Consider the following 16898-nt stretch of genomic DNA (forward strand, 5'->3'; position numbering starts at 1 on the left):
TCAGCAAACTAATGGTTTGGCCACATGGACGGTGCCCTGAAGCTTTGGAAGTTGGCTGGCTGTTATATCCTATGCAGGATATAACCCACACAGCTCAGGCTACTGCAGCAATTAATATGAAAAATTTCAGATATTACTGTACTGTAAGCCTATAAGTCACTCACACGTGCCTCACAACATCCTAAGTATGCAGTGATATCTGTTCAATCCACGGCCCTGAAAATACTTTTTCTTATTTATGAAACGGGCGCAGAAAATCAAAAAATCTGACTGTTTAACAGGGTTGTCTAAAATATATTCACTGCCACCAAAAATAAGTACTCCAACAAATTGAAAGATTGATTACAAAAATAGTTTTGCCCCTTCTTAAGTGCAGCAGCAGACCGAGTTATGTGATAAATAGATATTAATGTAAATCCAAGCTTGTAAAAACACTCACCAGTTGGGTATGTATATAAAGCACCCTGGATAAGCAGTAGTGTTTGTTCACCACAAACCACAATATAGTCATGCTTATAAGTCTCTGTCTTCTTTTACAGTACTGTGGTGAGAGGTACACAGCTTAACTGCAGACGTTACCTGTCTGGCTTATATAGCCTATTCTCAGGCTTCATGTTTTTACCTAAACAATAATGTGATGCAGTCCTGAAGGTGCACGTATTCTTTTCTCTTAACATCATATCATAAAAACTACATTAAGAATTGTCTGAGAAATAAATGCTTTTTATTTAACATCATATCGTAAAGGCTACATACAGAGCAAAGCAAATCTCCTAATTACAGATCCAAAAGCAACAGCATGGAAAGAGCCATTCCTAACATTATAGTTGTATGTTACACTATGGGTACCACTTTTCTCTACTGTAAAGCTAAGCACATTGTAAGACTCTTTATTAGCAATGCTTGGTGTAAGTTCAGTCTGCTTCAGAATATCTCCATGAAACTGGTTGGTCTGGATAGCACAGGTATATACCTTTCCACCACAGCTGTAATTTTAAGTTATGTACTCACCATAACTTGGCATCTGTGTTGCCCATTTTCATTCTGATTCATGTATGGGTCACGGATCCGATCCTTGGATCCTACTTGTCTGCTTTCTACAGACTTTAGCTTCCAGGCTCCTCCCTTTACCCACAATCCTCTGTACTAGGCAGAGCTTCCTCATAGCAAGTTTGCTACCTATTTGCAGTAAGGAAAATAAGGAAAAGAAACACACCCAGAGGCTCAATAAGGAACAAAGGTTCCTAATAAGGCTTTATAGATCTTCCAGAAATAAATTTTCCCCGGTAGGGGGACAGAAAGGAGGGACGGTGAATTAGAAGAAGAATGAACAACACAGATGCCAAGTTATGGTGAGTACATAACTTAAACATCTGACGTTGTCCTTCTTGTTCTGATTAACGTATGGGTCAGAGTCACCAGCTACATTCCCTCTTGGATGGCCTCAAGGAAGGATATGCCAGAGCACTGTCAAGCCAAAAGAAGATCTGATTCTGGAGACAATGTCCAATCTGTAATGAGTCACAAATGTATGGGATTTAGACCAAGTGGCTGCTGCACAGATGTCATCAATTGAGATTCTTGATGAAAAGGCAGAAGATATGGCTACAGATCTAGTTGAATGGGATAAAGGGGAGTAGTAAGTTTCAAAGTGTTCTTATCATATATTACAGAAATGCAACTGGTAATCCACTTTGCATGCATTATTTTCATTACTGCATGCCACGTGCGATTAGGTGAAAATGACACAAATAATTAGGCTGATTTCCTGAACTGTTTAGCCCTGTGAAGATAGAAACATAGTTGCCTATGAATGTCCAGAAAATGCAACATGTACTCCCCTTTATTGAAGTAATTGGGGAAGAAAACTGGTAACTGTATGGTCTGACTAATACTTGATTCAGTAGCTACTTCAGGCATAAAAGATGCATTAGTATGGACGGAAACTCTATCTTTGTGAAAAATAATGTAAAGTGGTTTAGACGAGAGGAACTATAATTCAGAAATTCTTCTTGCTGAGGTGATGGCCACTAGGAAAATAATTTTTCAAGACAAACATTTTATGTCATAATCACTGGCTGGCTCAAAGGGTTTTTGAATCAAACCTGGGAGAATTAAGGGGAGATCCCAAGGAGGAGTGGGGTCTTTGCTAGGGGGTCTGAGAAGGAAAACCCCCTTCATAGGTTCATAGATATGTACTAGGCTAATGGCCCTGGAGCCTTTACAAGCCTAGACCATAGGATTACCCTGGCATCGTACACCTGACCTTAGTTTCCAGTGCCTCTGTTGAGTAGAGCCACTGGAGTGATCCCCGGGGTGAATTTTCTATTTCCCATCCACTCATCAAGATTTCTCTTGAAGCGGGCCAGTGAGGTGCTCTGTTTGACATGTATGGGAAGTTTATTCCATAGCATGGGCAGTCTCTGGGTTATGAAGCTGTCCATCCAGCACGTTCTGTTGATTGTGGTAATGAGGCTGAGGTCTCTAAAAGTTCTACATAACATCGCAGAAGCCACAAATCCTGAAGATAGGCCAGAGGGGAAATTGGATATGGCCACCAGTTGAAGCTTAATTGTAGCAAAGCTTGATCCCTCTTTAAACAGGGAAGCAAGAAAGGAGAGGATGGCAGACATAGAAGCTGAATAAGTCTGTTTCATTTGCTTCTGTATGCCTTTTTGGTGGATGCCTTTTGAGAAGCTAAAGCAATACTCTTGACTGGAGATGAAATCCTGGACCCTTTAACAATGGTTGGAATTGGAGAAACCATGCAGTTAGCTTGAGAGAGGTCAGATCTTGATGGAGTCCTAGTGATGGATGGGTTAGGAGATCCTGGTTGGGCTCCAGTAGCCAAGAAGGGTACTTCAGATGAGACCAGAGGAAGGGGAACCAAATCTGATGAGGTCAGTAAGGGGCAATGAGGAATACAGTGCTCTTCAACTGTTGGGCTTTCTGAAAGAATTTTGGGATCAATGGCAGAGGAGGATAAGCACAGAGGAGACTACAGTGTCCCTCGGGGACTCGCGGGTGGGGGGAGCAAAGAAAAGAACTTGCTGCATTTGTAGTTGGGAGGGGAAGCAAAAAGATTGCAGCAAGAATGGCCCCAATGTCTGAAAATTTGATTTTAACTGTTTGGCTGAGGGACTACTCGTGGGGCATCAGAATGGACCTGCTCAGCCTGTCCGCCAGCATGCTGGATTTCTCCAGTATATGAGCTGCAATGAGAAAGTGGTGTCAAGATATCGCCCATTCACAAACTCTTATGACCTCTCTACAAATGGGGTAAGAACCTTGTTTTTTGATGTATCAGACTACTGAGATCTTGTTCGTGTGAATTGCAATAGTCCCCAGAGGGAGAATGTCCTGAAAGGCTTGCAATGAGAGAAGGACAGCTCAGTGAGAGAAGGACTGCTCTCACCTCTAGGACATTGATATGTAATCTGGTCTCTATGGGAGTCCACATGCCCCCCCCACCCCCCAGCTGGGAAGCATCCGTGGTCACTGTAGATGTAGGCAAGGGAAGAATGAATGGTCTTCCAACTAACAGGTCGGAATGAGTCCACTATTCCAGGTGGGTTTTGCAAACTCTTGCCAACTTGACAGGAACAGACTGAGACTGCTGAAGTATAGACCGCAGAAAAGTCAAGGTCCACTGGAGAACACGCATATAGAACCTTGCCAGAGGTACTAATGTTATGGCAGCTGTCACAGATCCAAGAGCTCGAAGAACAAGCCTGGTGGGAGGAGAAGGGAGAACTAGTAAAGTTTGGATTTGGTTCCTCAAGGTTGACTATCCGATGTAGGGGCAACAACGCTATTTGGGTAACTGTGTTCATCTGAGCCCTGATAAACTCCAAGGATTGAACTGGTATTGGTTCTGACTTGTCCTGATTTACTGTGATGCCTAGAAGATCCAATATCTGGAACACGTAATCTCTGGCATGAGATAGTTGATGTCTGGTTGGGGCAATCAGGAGTCAGTCGTCTAGATACGGGAACACTCGAAAACCTTGTAGTCTGAGATGAGCTGCAACCACTGCCATGCATTTGGTAAACACTGAGGGGGCTGTGATGAGTCCAAAGGGCAGGGCTCTAAATAGGTAGTGACTGGATACCAGCCTCAAGCACAAATGACTCCTGGAGCACCTGTCTATTTTTATGTAATAGTACGCATCCTTTAAGTCCACACAGCACATTCAATTGTCCTTCCTTAATAAAGGAAGGATAGACTGTACTGTAACCACCCAAAGGTTCGCTCTTTTATGTAGAGGTTCAGTATGCTAAGGTAAAAGATTGGCCATAGGTCCCCAGTCTTCTTTGGCACTAAAAAAAAATCAGGAGTAAGTTCCAAACACTTTTTGTTCAGTTGGGACTGCTTGGATGACTTTTTTTGCAGTAACTTTTGAATTTCTAAACCTGCTGACTCCCTCTGACTGGGTGGAACCTCGGGGAGTGTCTTTTGTGTTCTTCATGGTGTAAGGGAAAAAGGAATGTGATAGCCTCTGGATATTATGCTTTGCACCCAAACATTTTTTGTTAATAGGGCCCAAGCATTTGAGTGCAGAGGAAAAATGGCTCCCTGCTGCCTTCAGGACAGAGCAGCCAGGCAACGCTTCAGGAGCACTGATAGGGACTTTCAGAAAAAGGTTCCCTGAAGCCATGATTTTGTGGACTCCCTCTGCCTCTGAGGCGGCATCTCCCTTTAAAGCTCCCTCCTCTGCCTCTGGAGGGAAACTCTCCATGTTGGTCACGAAAGGACCCTTGAGACTTATGGAATCAATTTTTCTTGGCCCCTCTCTGTTACCTGGAGAAGGTCTGTTGAGGGGTGGGAAATTTGATCCCTACAGCAGACAAGGTCTTGCCATCTTTCTTGCTGCAGATCAGGGTGTCATTAACTGACTGTCCAAATAAGGCGGAACCATCAAAGGGAGCACTGACAAAAGACACCTTAAAGGGCTATTTGACATCACAAAGCCTCATCTAGGCATGTTCTCGTACAGCAATGCCGGTGCCGGCTGCCCGTGAGGTACCCTCTGCCAAGTGAGAGATGAGCGTCATGGACAAATTGGCAAGGGAAGAGAGACTGGCCAGCTTTGGATAAACCTTCCCAAATTCCTCTTTCAGCATGGTCTCTGCCAATGATTCAGATTGTTCCTTGACCAAATGTCTCTGCTGGCGAGTAAAATATGCCAAGTAGTTAACCCCTCTCAATAGAAACTGGCCAAAGCATATACGAGCTTGCCGAACCTGTAAATCGCTCTTGACTCTCTTGTTTGGCAGACAAATGGTAGAGCTCTGTTCAGCTATGTCTTTGTCACTGGCAGCTGCCACCACCATACCATCAACTGGAATACCTTTGGACCAAAAGGAACAATCTGTAGGGGCAAAAAGATCTTGTCAGGTCACTTAGGCACAGGCTCTATACTGTTTGGCTCCTTTCAGGCCTGGCGTGCCACCAGATTTATGAGAGGGTCCACCTGGGGGGGGGGGGTCACCCAAGATGCAGATGGACACATTCCGAAGGCCTCCAGAAATGCAGACTCCTCAGAAGTAGGATCTTGGGATGACCATCCACCTCTGTTTCAAAATTTCCAAAATGTCTGCAAAGGAGAAGTCTTCTGGTGGTGAATTTGGGGATCCTTCTCCTTCATCGAAATCTGTATCTTTGGTAAGAGACTCCATGGAGAGTCTAAGTGCCTCCTTTTACATGTCCTCTTCCAAACACCTCCTTTGTGGGATGTTCAGGGGAGGTATTGGAAGGGGGGGGGTCCACCTCAGGTGGAGGATCCTGGATACTCTATGATACAGGCTGACCCTGGATAGGAATGGAAGGCTCAATTCCCAGATCTGATGAGGAGAGATGGGGCGGAACAGTAGTCAAAGAGATCAGGTCTCTGTCTGCAGAGAAAGCCTTTTCTATAACCTGGAAAGCAGAAGGACCCAGGGAACCCCTGCCCAACTCCCTCTGGGCCGAAGCCCTCAAAGAAGAAATTACAAACTCCTCAGAACCACAGCTCCCAGATAGAATTGGACCCGTGCTGTCGAGAGCTGAAGCACTGAGGGGGAAAGAAGGCTCTGATAAAATCTGAGCCAAACCTCTACCCTTGGATCCAACCTCGACATCCCAGCTCAGAGACCCAATCTGATCCAAAGAGAAGAGGTGGTCAAAGCAACTGTTGGAGTGGAGGAAGTGAAAGTCCTCAATCCGATACCAAATCTCTGACTGCTAAGGTCCTGGGGCTCCAAAACCGAGGATCAAATGGGAGAAGGAGAGTCTACTTTGGTTTGAAAACTCACGGATCCAAGAGAGAATGGAGTTGACAAAACCCTCATTTGGGTCTGAGCCCTGATAATCTTCCTTACTATCTTGTCCACATCATATTCTGAAAGGCTTCTGGAGGATCTGCATAAAGCTACAGACTAAGGACGTGACTGGCATGGAGTTTGCAAAATCTTTATAGGCACCATGGGAGGGGGGGGGGGACTGACTGGATGGACGACTCCGGTGACCAGTTCCCAGTTCTATGAACCAAAGTCCCAGGCTCTGACATTAAGGTAGAGGGTAGTGAAGAATGAGTCTTCTGATATGACCTTCTCGGATCACACAACAAATACAATCCGGAAGGGCTGTGTTAGTCAGAGATCCTTACGAAGCAAGATCTGAAACAACAGTTAAAGTCTTCGGCATAGGCGCACATGGATCTGAGAGGGCTTTTGGAGCCACTGGAGCCGAGCCTGACCTCGGAGCAGGAGAATTTTAGCACTTCAGTTGGAGGTTCTGATGAAGCCCTGGGGTGCTCATGAGGGTGCTTCTTAGAGTCTGGAACAGAACCTGGAATAACCTGTTCTGGGGTGTGAGCCCCTGGAGAAGAAAGAGTGGAAGGAGGCAGAATCCCTTTTAATATAAATTTGTTATGCTTATAGGCAATCGCTCTGGAGTTGCACCTCTCACAAATGGCACACTGAGACTGTAAGTGTGCAGCACCTAAACAATAAACACATTTCTCATGTGAATCAAAGTGCAGAATTTTATGTCCGCCCTCTGAACATTTTTTAAACCCTGTAGGCTTACCCATAACTACAAAAGGAAAGGTTTTTTTTTTTTTTTTGAAGCTGCTAATAATCAACAGCAACAACTATAATAACTATAGTAACTACAACAACGGTAATAGAAACCACAGTTCTAACTCTTAACCACTAGCTATAATCTATACTATACAGGAGAAAAACAAGGGACTTGGATTGCCCTATCACCAGCGAAAACTTAGTGGGTGGGAGGAAGGAATGAAAAACACTAGCTATACAAGAAAAAGTCACACATCTGAAAAAGAGATTGTCAACTCGAACTAGCTGCTTGAGCACTGGAGAGCACGTCCAACGCACCGTGAATGGTGGCAAATGAGATCTGAGGAAGCTCTGCTTAGTACAGAGGATTGTGTGTAGAGTGAGAAGCGTGAGTCTGGAAGCTGAAGTCTGTGGAAGGCAGCCGAGCCAGATCTGAGGATCAGATCCGTGACCCATACATGAATCAGAATGAGAGGGACTAATCAGATTTGTACATAGTATTTGGTCCTGCAAAGTGAGCTTCCTGAAAATAATGGAAAGCAAGTTATTTTTTCATGTACTATTATGCTTTATAAGCAATGTAAATAATTTGTATTTACATCTAAAGAATGCCATGTTTTAACTGTATGTGGACCTACTACATGTAACATTTACTGGTTGACATTTAAGTGAAGTTCTGAACTCCTCAGGTCTACTTGAAAAAAGAAGCCTATTACAATATCTCAGTTTGACTATTCAGCAAATTTCTAATGAATAAATAAAATGCCTATCCATTATCCTTCTGTCCTTCTCACTGGTAAGTTATTTATAGCAACTTTTTTTTTTAATGTTTAGTCCCAGTTAAATAAATGACAGCTAGTTACCCACAAGATTTGGAACTAAATACTCATTCTAATCCAGGACCCGCTAAAATACAACAGATAGGTAGTCATCATATGAAATGATTAGCAGGGAGCTCTCTTCACGAGGTGAACTGCTATGATTTTTCTCTCCTACAGTCCCCAGCATGGCCATTTTTTTATTCCCTTCCCATGCTCTGGGACGGATCAGTGTAGTGTTAAAAAATGCCATGGCATTACATGCCTGGTTAGGAGAGCAGGCTTACCACCTGCACCTATCATTTCAACCTACATGCACAGAGCAACCACAGCCTGAAGAAAAACAAAAAAGAAACATCAATAGTCAAGATGCAGAGATGTAACTATGGTCATCAAATTTGGGAAGACCTTTATTTTGATTCTCAAATTTAGGCTGTGGGCACCAGTATGGGTGAACTGCCCTAGGGCACAAAATGACATAGTTATGGCTCTGGCAAGACATACTGATGAAGTTTGGTAGACCATGTCTAGTGCCACGACCTTGCCAAGTTCATTTATAACCTAGTTGTAAAAAGTGATGTCTCCTTCTGGCTATAATCCCATGTTAGCTACTGTACTGGAGACTGCTGACCACTAGATATACTACCAGAATTCCCCTTAGGACTGCCCCAAGATTTTCCCTGCCACAGTTGTTAAAACTAACAGGCATAACATTCCCTGGATTTTTTCAAACCCCCCCCCCCCACACACACACACACACACACACACTTTTGCTCTAGCCAGTGGTCAGGTGAATACCCATCAGGGGAACTGCTAACATACTAACCAGACTTCAGAGGACATACTGGAAACAACAGGCAAACCAAATGAAGAACAAACAAATGGAGCTGTACAACTGCAAAGATTTAATGTGTTCTGGTACCTCCGCTAAAAAGCCTTCTGACTTCAGAGAACTCTGAGAAGCAGTCCATCACATTGTTGCAAATTATCCTCCCTAAGGACTGCCATTCTCTTCAAGCCTTCTTTGTCTCCATCCTGGTGTGTGTGCTCACTGTTCTCCCTAGTCTGTTCTAACTCTCACAGAACGTGAGATCCTCCCCTTGTTTTCCTTTGTGAAGACTGAAGCACAATATTTATTCAGTACCTCTGCTTTTTCCCCAGTCTTCTCTGCTCTCCCTACCATCTTTGCTCAGCCTAGCTAGTTCTTCTCATACCTTCCTTCTTTCTGTTTTCTACTTGCAAAAAAAAAAGTTTTCTGCTGCTAACTCCCACTAAAGTTTACCTTTTATTGCCCTTACAATCTCTTGTTAGATTTTTTGCTAGCCTCAATGAATTGTGCCTAATTCACCCTACCCCTTCCTTTCCATGTCTGTAGACTGTAATTGGGAGTCTCATATTCCTATGTAGCCACATCTCTTTTTTGCCTTTTTTTTAACTTTTTTTCTGCCTCTCTGCCCACTGATTATCAAGCCACCATCAATTTCAGAGAGGTTGTCATTAAGGCAGCCATAGGGGTTGTTTGTGTCCTTGTTGGAATTCTGGCATTGGAAGTATTTTAATTTGAAGTTCCTAGCCCTTGCTCTTGGGTGAGGGATGGGACAATTATTTCACCCTGGGAGCCACTATGCCTTTTCAGGCTTGTACATATTCCTGTGTGCCTGCTGAAAAAGGCTACTGTATTCACAGCTTGGTGAGCTGAATGCACACCCCAGGACTGCCCGAAAAATCCCTGCCCCTCCTCTGAGGGATTGTAGCATTACATGGTCTATTCCATCCTCTCCATGCCAGCTCACAGTGAATGGAACTAGTGTCACCTGGGTCATAGTCAGAGCTTTATCACATTAAACAGCTGCTAAATCCACACATAAGGCAGCTGTTTAATCTCAGCCTTACTACAGGATATGTACCCAAAGAATGGCGTACAGCAACAGTGGTCCCACTCCACAAAGGAGGTGCTTCTACGGACCCTGGAAACTACCGCCCCATAAGCTTGACGAGCCTGGTCTGCAAAGCTATGGAGAGGATCATTATGGAACTCATAGCCAAAGACATTGGGGACCTACAGACACTGGATCCTACCCAATTCGGCTTTGTTAAGGGCAGATCCTGCCTCTCGAACCTGGTCGACTTCTTTGAAACAGTCACCAAGGCCATTGATGAGGGTAAGGTAGTTCACACAGCCTACCTTGACCTTGCAAAAGCCTTTGACACAATACCCCACTCGGTTATCATAGACAAGCTCTCCAGCTTAAATATAAACCCCCATGTCATAAGATGGGTTGCAAACTGGCTCAAGGACAGAACCCACAAGGTCAGAACTGCTGGAGCCATGTCAGACTCTAAACCAGTCACAAGTGGCGTCCCACAGGGCTCAGTCCTGGGACCTCTCTTGTTCTGTATTTATTTTTCTGAGGTACAGGCTAACATGGGAGGATTGTGGCTGACCAAGTTCGCAGATGACTGCAAACTGGGTGCCATAATTGATTCTCCTGCGGACACAAGCATCCTTCAAAAGGGTCTCATAGAAATGGAAAAATGGTGCCAGAGCCATGGCCTTAAACTAAACACCAAAAAGTGTATAGTCATACCCTTTGGGAAAAACAAAGTGCCCACAAATTACCACAAAGGTGGTAATCCATTAAGTACGGAAGAAGTAATTAGGGACCTAGGGACCCAAGTTGACAGTAACCTCTCGTTTGACACTCACATTGCCAAAGTGGTTAAAAAGACCTTCTATATTGCCCACCTTATCATGAAGAAATTCACATCTAGATCGGGAGAGGTCATTGTGCCCCTTTACTCTTCCCTCATCAGGCCCATAATTGAGTACAATGCCCCATTTGGGATGTACCTTACCCGACACCTGCAGTAGTTGGAAAGACCCCAAAAGTACCTCACCAAGAGGATCAAGGGACTCAAACATATGCCATATGCTGCCCGGCTAAAGAAACTTCAGCTCTACTCAGTAGCATACCGCCTACTCAGAGGCGATCTATGCCTGACGTACAAGGCCATGTCCAACCCGGAATTAATGGACATGCTCCACCTCAGAAAATCCAAATCCACCAGAGCTACGCGAGCGAGAGATTTGAACCTCAGCACAGAAATAAATAGGACATGCTGGAGGGACAGATTCATAACCCAGAGGCTCCCTTCACTCTGGAATAAAATCCCAGTCCATGTTAGGCAGAGCTCCTTACTGACTCTCTTCAAGAGAAATCTTGACGAGTGGATGGGAGATCGTAGGTTTACCCCGGGGGTCACTTCTGTGTCACTGCTAGACAGAGGTACAGTAAACTAAACCTTAAAAAGGGCACAGTATACTCATTCCAAGGGGTGGCGAAAGCCAAACACACTCTGGCTAGGCTTATAAATGCCCTAGGGCAGATAGCCTAGTATGAACCTATGAACCTATGAACATATACAATAGCATTTGCACTTTTTTTCTGCTTTGTCTCTTCTTCACACTCTTGTTCAGAGACCTAAGTGCTCCATCCCTAAGTCATTCCCATAATCTGTTTACTCCCTTGGTCTGCATTCATTCATTCCCTTAAGTCAGCCATGACCACCTCACCTAACAAAGCATAAGTCACTCTAATAAAGTCTCATGCCATCATCCTTGCCTTTTTATTCTTACTTTCCTTCTGTACTAAACCACATAATGGTGTGATTACTTTTGGCTAATTGTGCCTTGATCTGGGCATCATTGACACTCTTTGCATTGGCTAGGACCACATCAAGAACTCTGACTTTTCCATTACAGTTCTGCACCAGCTAGCTTAACCCCTCGTGGTCACCCTCTATCCTGGAGCTCAGAGCGCTCAGTCTGTTCCTATCAAATTCAACTCCCCATAAGTATTACCCCTCTTTCTCCTACCCCACTTCTTTATCCCCTTCTTATTTCCTCCTCTAGTCTCTCATCCTCCTTTGCTGTTGAGTCTTGGTGGAGGACGCACTGAATCAATCTATCAGCTCCTCCTTTACCTACTTCAACTGTTAGGGCTTTTAACCTAACCTCTTCTAACCCTGGCTGCACCCTTGCTCCACTCCTGGGTCAGTGTTTTCCTCCTCTCTATACTCATATGTGATGCCCTCCTTTATGCAGACTGCTATTTCACCCCATCTCCCCATTCTCTGTCATTCCTGTAAAACTTAAACCCAGGCATTTCTATGCCCCCCTCTTGTCAGTGGTACATGTTTCTGTGATACCAGCATTGTCCATATTCCACTCATGCATCACTGCTTGCCGCTCTTCTATCTTCCCACATAAACTGCTTGCACTGCAAAGTAAAATTACCCAGCCAAGGTCTGAGTCACTCTTGTTTGCTTCTCTATGTCCTGAATTTGTTTTCACCTTTTGTCTACTGTATAAACGCTTAGCTCCCTCTCCTGCATCAGTCATCCTCTCTCCATCTTAGTATAAATACACTCCAGTAGTATAGCAATGTCCTTTCTGGGCTAAGATGGAGCCTATCCTTTGACTTGACAAAATGGTAGCAGACAGAATAAGGGCTATTGTCAAAATTACAGGTGTCGAGGATGGGCCAAGTCTAGGGGCTGCTGGTCCAGACAGTTTTCTTTAACTCTGATTGTCTTGTGCTAGATATCCTTCTTTTATTATTTTTTCACTACATTTACTTTGCTTTGTCTTAAAGACTTTACAATAAAACTGAAGTTGAAGTTAATTCTATCTTTTCAAGGTAGAAGGAAAGAGCTAAAATGGTAAGGAAATTATTAAGCTTTGACTGGCAAAGGAGATAAGATCTGCTGTGAAATCAATGATACCTACAACACCTAGAAATACAATGCAAGGATTCACAATGGAAGAGTCTGTGATGGTCCTGCTTAGACGTCTGCTATGGGCACTTAGAAAACATGGGAAATGTATGCCCTGAGGTTTCAGTTTTCTTTTTTTTTGCAATGAGCATGGGCAATTACCTGCAAAAAAAGCTAGGACAAAACTCATACATCTTGAATAACATTCATAGGTTCCACTGTAATATTCATGACTCTCATAGAAAGAGGATCTGAGATATTTGAGCAACTGCAGAGCTAACAAATGTAAATCTCCACTGGTGGTCTCGACTTTAGAACAGTCTTGTACAATAAATACCTATAACTTCTGTTTGCAACTTCACACGGCGGATATTATTATTACATCAATACTCAAACAGTAACGAACATTTTCAACTATCATGTAGGAAGTGCACAGCATTGCTGTTCACAAAACATATTCCATCTCTGCTTAACTATGGTTTTATTTCAGTGCTTTCAGTAGAATAAACATAGCGATGACACACAAGGTTTCAGGACAACAAACAGAAAAATTTTGCAACACAAATAAATAGACATATGCTGACATATCCCATATTGTTGACCTTAAAAATTTTCATTCATCTTTCTGAAGAAGTGGTAGTGCATTGAATGCTGATGAAACAAAATGCATTCCAAATAAACACTGCATGACTTACATTCTTTAAACAGCTGATCTTTTTGCAAAAGCTCTGATGTACATTAGATGGTATCACTCTTTATAAAGTTAATCACCTTACCTCTCTTAATATCATCCAGCTGAGGTTCTGGAGAGGGGTTATCTTTTGAAGGAGAAGTTTTAGGCCCAGGCACAGGCTTCGTTGGTGCTTTAAAATGAGAGGATGGCTGAGAAGTCCGAACAGACTGCTGCTCTATTCGAGCTTGAATCTTGCTGCTTCCTTCAGCTCTGAATCAAGATGTGGACAAAAATCATAAAGAAATATTATTACAGAAACAATTATTTTTCCTGAACTATACATAAAAGATTTACATGTGATGGTATGGGCTAGGCTTATAAATGCCCTTGGGCAGATAGCCTAGTATGAACCTATGAACCTATGAACCTATGGCATGACATCAGTCACAAATAATCCTACCTGAAACTAAAAAATTATTCAACTGTCAATCAAAACAAGAAACACCTCACTCATTTCTGCTATATTATGTTGATTCACAGTAATAGCTTTGGTGAGTTTTAATTTCAACTCCAAGTAAAAACAAAAAACTGAAGACAGCCTACTAGCAGTGTTACAGACAGAGTAGTTTACAAATATTTTATGATTTGAGAAGAAATATAACCAATAAGTCACAACCAAATTATGTGTAGCAGCAAACCTTTATTAAAATATCCTAAAAATTATTTCAGCACTTCAGCTGTAACCTTTAAGGAATCTGAACATCTGCATAAAACCAACATTAAAAAAGTTAAATGTATACTGATGACATAATTCTTTAAGCAATAAATATAGGTTTCACTACATCATACCTTAAAATGTAAATTGATTCTTTACACTGGAACTGTCACTTAAGTTCTAAAACATTTCACTGTTTATTATACTTTAGGGGATGCTACTATAACTTAAATGACATATTTTAAAACATAATGCAACATGATTATCTTCTTTCCCATTATGTATATCTCTAATGTTTTCCTGTAGTCTCATTCTAAAATTTGTTTTAATTTCAGCTATGTAATATAAACTACAGGAACAACACAATGCATAAATTGCAAACTCTGTATCACCACTAAATTGTCCACTTCCAAATTTTATTCCACTTATATATTTACCCTGAGAAACATATTCACAAGTATTACAATATCTACATGAAAAAGTGCCATAAAGCTGAATACTTACTATATTGACAGAATTTTGACGTCTCTTAAAACTACTATGTACAAGCAGATCACACAAAATTTCATCCTCTCATGACAAACAGCTGGCTTGGTACATAAAACACAGTAAAAAAAATAATCTTGTGACAGAATTCCCCCAGTATTTTTGCAAGTAGGACACCAAACCACTGGTGGCTACATTAAACTCAGTGACAAAATAAATCACTTCTCTATTATTTTGTTTATATGACACATTGTAAATATCCACTGATTCTTGTCTTCCCCTTGTTATACTTAATAACTGTTGCCTATTTTATTTGCACTTCTCCAGTAAACCCTTTGTACTATAGTTCTATCGTAACCTTGTGCCAAAAATATCTTATTACTGGCCTCTGTTAAAAATTAGGTCCTCTTATTATACGTTTGGATAACTCATAAGTATTTGCCATAGGGGAAAGCATTTATTATATGTGTCAGGTGACAGCTTGTAGCATGAAGTCAAGTCATGTTAGATATAGGCTTTCTGTAAAAGCAATGGTTATACAGGTGTCATTCCTTTAATTAACAAATTTAAAGAGATAATTTACATTTTATTAGTTACATAAGTAAAAATTCAGACCAAAAATACATCAGCTTCTTGCAAATAACTCTGACAAATAAATAAGAGGCCATCTACAAAACTAAAATAGTGCAACACATTATTTGAAAAAAAAGTTATTCATATAAACATTCTGTCTCCCACAGCCCCATAAACAAATTTGCATATAGTGGAGCAAATTGGGCACCCACTGCTGTGCCTTTAATGTGATCATAAATAACGCCATCAAATTAAAAAATATATTGTGCAAACACAAATTAATTATATCTTGTAATCAGTGCATCCTGACATAAATCATAACTTGTACACCAAAACAGTGCTTAATATTAAGCATATATATGAACTATGTCCAGTATCATCTAAGACATATTAGGACCCCATTTAATTGCTTGTAACTTTTTCAATAAATCAGTGAAACCCTTAATATATGATGGTAACTTACTTACATATCTTAATATGTAATTACTAATAAATCTTGCAACCTGCTTTATGTACCTACGATGATCAGATACTATAGGTCTGCCTGGTAGATTCCAAATACTTTTAAGTAGTTTAGGCAGACAATAAAAACAAGCAATACAATCCCCCTGCTGTACTAAATTCTTAGCTTTATTAACTGTAATGTAACCTGAGTCAACATCTTTCTTGTTAACTCTTTTTACCTTTTGTCAGCAGGCTTAACAATTTTCTATTCTGGCTTAATTGTTTTACTGCACTCCATTCATTATACGTTAAATTGCATTCTTTGTTAGCCATACTGTTAAAACTGTTGAACTGAGATACACATGTATTTAATATCACAAAAAACATATTAACATACTTGTACTGCATGGAACACCATGATTACGATCCAAAGTTGGAAAAAAAAAGACAAACCTGTTACAGGCTACTGTAGTATGAGAACTGACTGTAACAGCACTTTCAATGGTATGTAACTAATATTATACTCCCCCCTAAGCACTGTTACAGTATAAGGGAAGGGATGTTCCTTCACTCTCAATGGTCCTTGACCATCTTTCCTCCTCCTATGTCTACATAAGTTTATGGATGTCAGTCTGTAAGTAACTTATTTCAATTAAGGCAGTATTTAAAAACGTCCTAAAATGTTTTTCCTTATTCTTTGTCTATGTGACAGCACTAACTAAATGATTCACTGGCTGTCAAAGCCAGCAAAACACTTTGGCCTTTTTTTTTTCCTGTAATCGAGTAGATATAGATCTATGCACTACAAAGAGTTAAGGCTGGGTCTCACCAATCATAATCTGTTATTATGTGTTCTCGACATGGATGCAGACATTCACTTCTTGAGGTGAATTTCTTGCTATCCAGGTCTTGAACACATTATAACCTGGTTCATAGCTCACAACTGTCCAGATTTCGCAGAATGCCCAGAAATATGGCTCATTTTTTGGTCTGTTTCTGATAAAATTGTAGTTTTCTGGCAAATCATTGAGGACTGAAGTCAGAAAATAATGGCAGACATTTGATTTTCAGACTTCATATCCTTCAGAAAAACTCATGCTAATGCAAAACCTGTTATTATATCAACTTTCCAAGTTTGTAAGAGCAATATTTAAAAAGTGTCCATGTCTTGGGCCTTTGTCTCCCCATTATTTGTGGCTTTGCCTAGATTTCTTGCTCTAAGAGGTTGAGAGTTATGACCTGGTTATGATTGGAGACATGATCATAAACCTCTATATTATTAAAAGGGCATAAAAATCAATTTTCTTACTAAATGCAAATTCATCTAAACAGTCACTAGTGTCCATATTAT

At 41.4% G+C, this 16898-nt stretch overlaps 1 protein-coding gene across 1 annotated transcript in view; it reads right to left on the bottom strand.

Moving 5' to 3' along the window:
• The window catches only part of EAF1 (ELL associated factor 1), a 488823-nt gene that overhangs the window by 248430 nt on the left and 223495 nt on the right, over positions 1 to 16898 (bottom strand). The window contains exon 4 of the mRNA XM_044064932.1: positions 13433 to 13599. Within this exon, the coding sequence (XP_043920867.1) occupies positions 13433 to 13599 (167 nt within the window). The remainder of the gene's footprint in view (positions 1 to 13432; positions 13600 to 16898) is intronic.

The sequence above is a fragment of the Protopterus annectens genome, chromosome 3.part0, assembly GCF_019279795.1.
Source record: "Protopterus annectens isolate FY-2018-M chromosome 3.part0, PAN1.0, whole genome shotgun sequence".
NCBI lineage: Eukaryota > Metazoa > Chordata > Ceratodontiformes > Protopteridae > Protopterus > Protopterus annectens.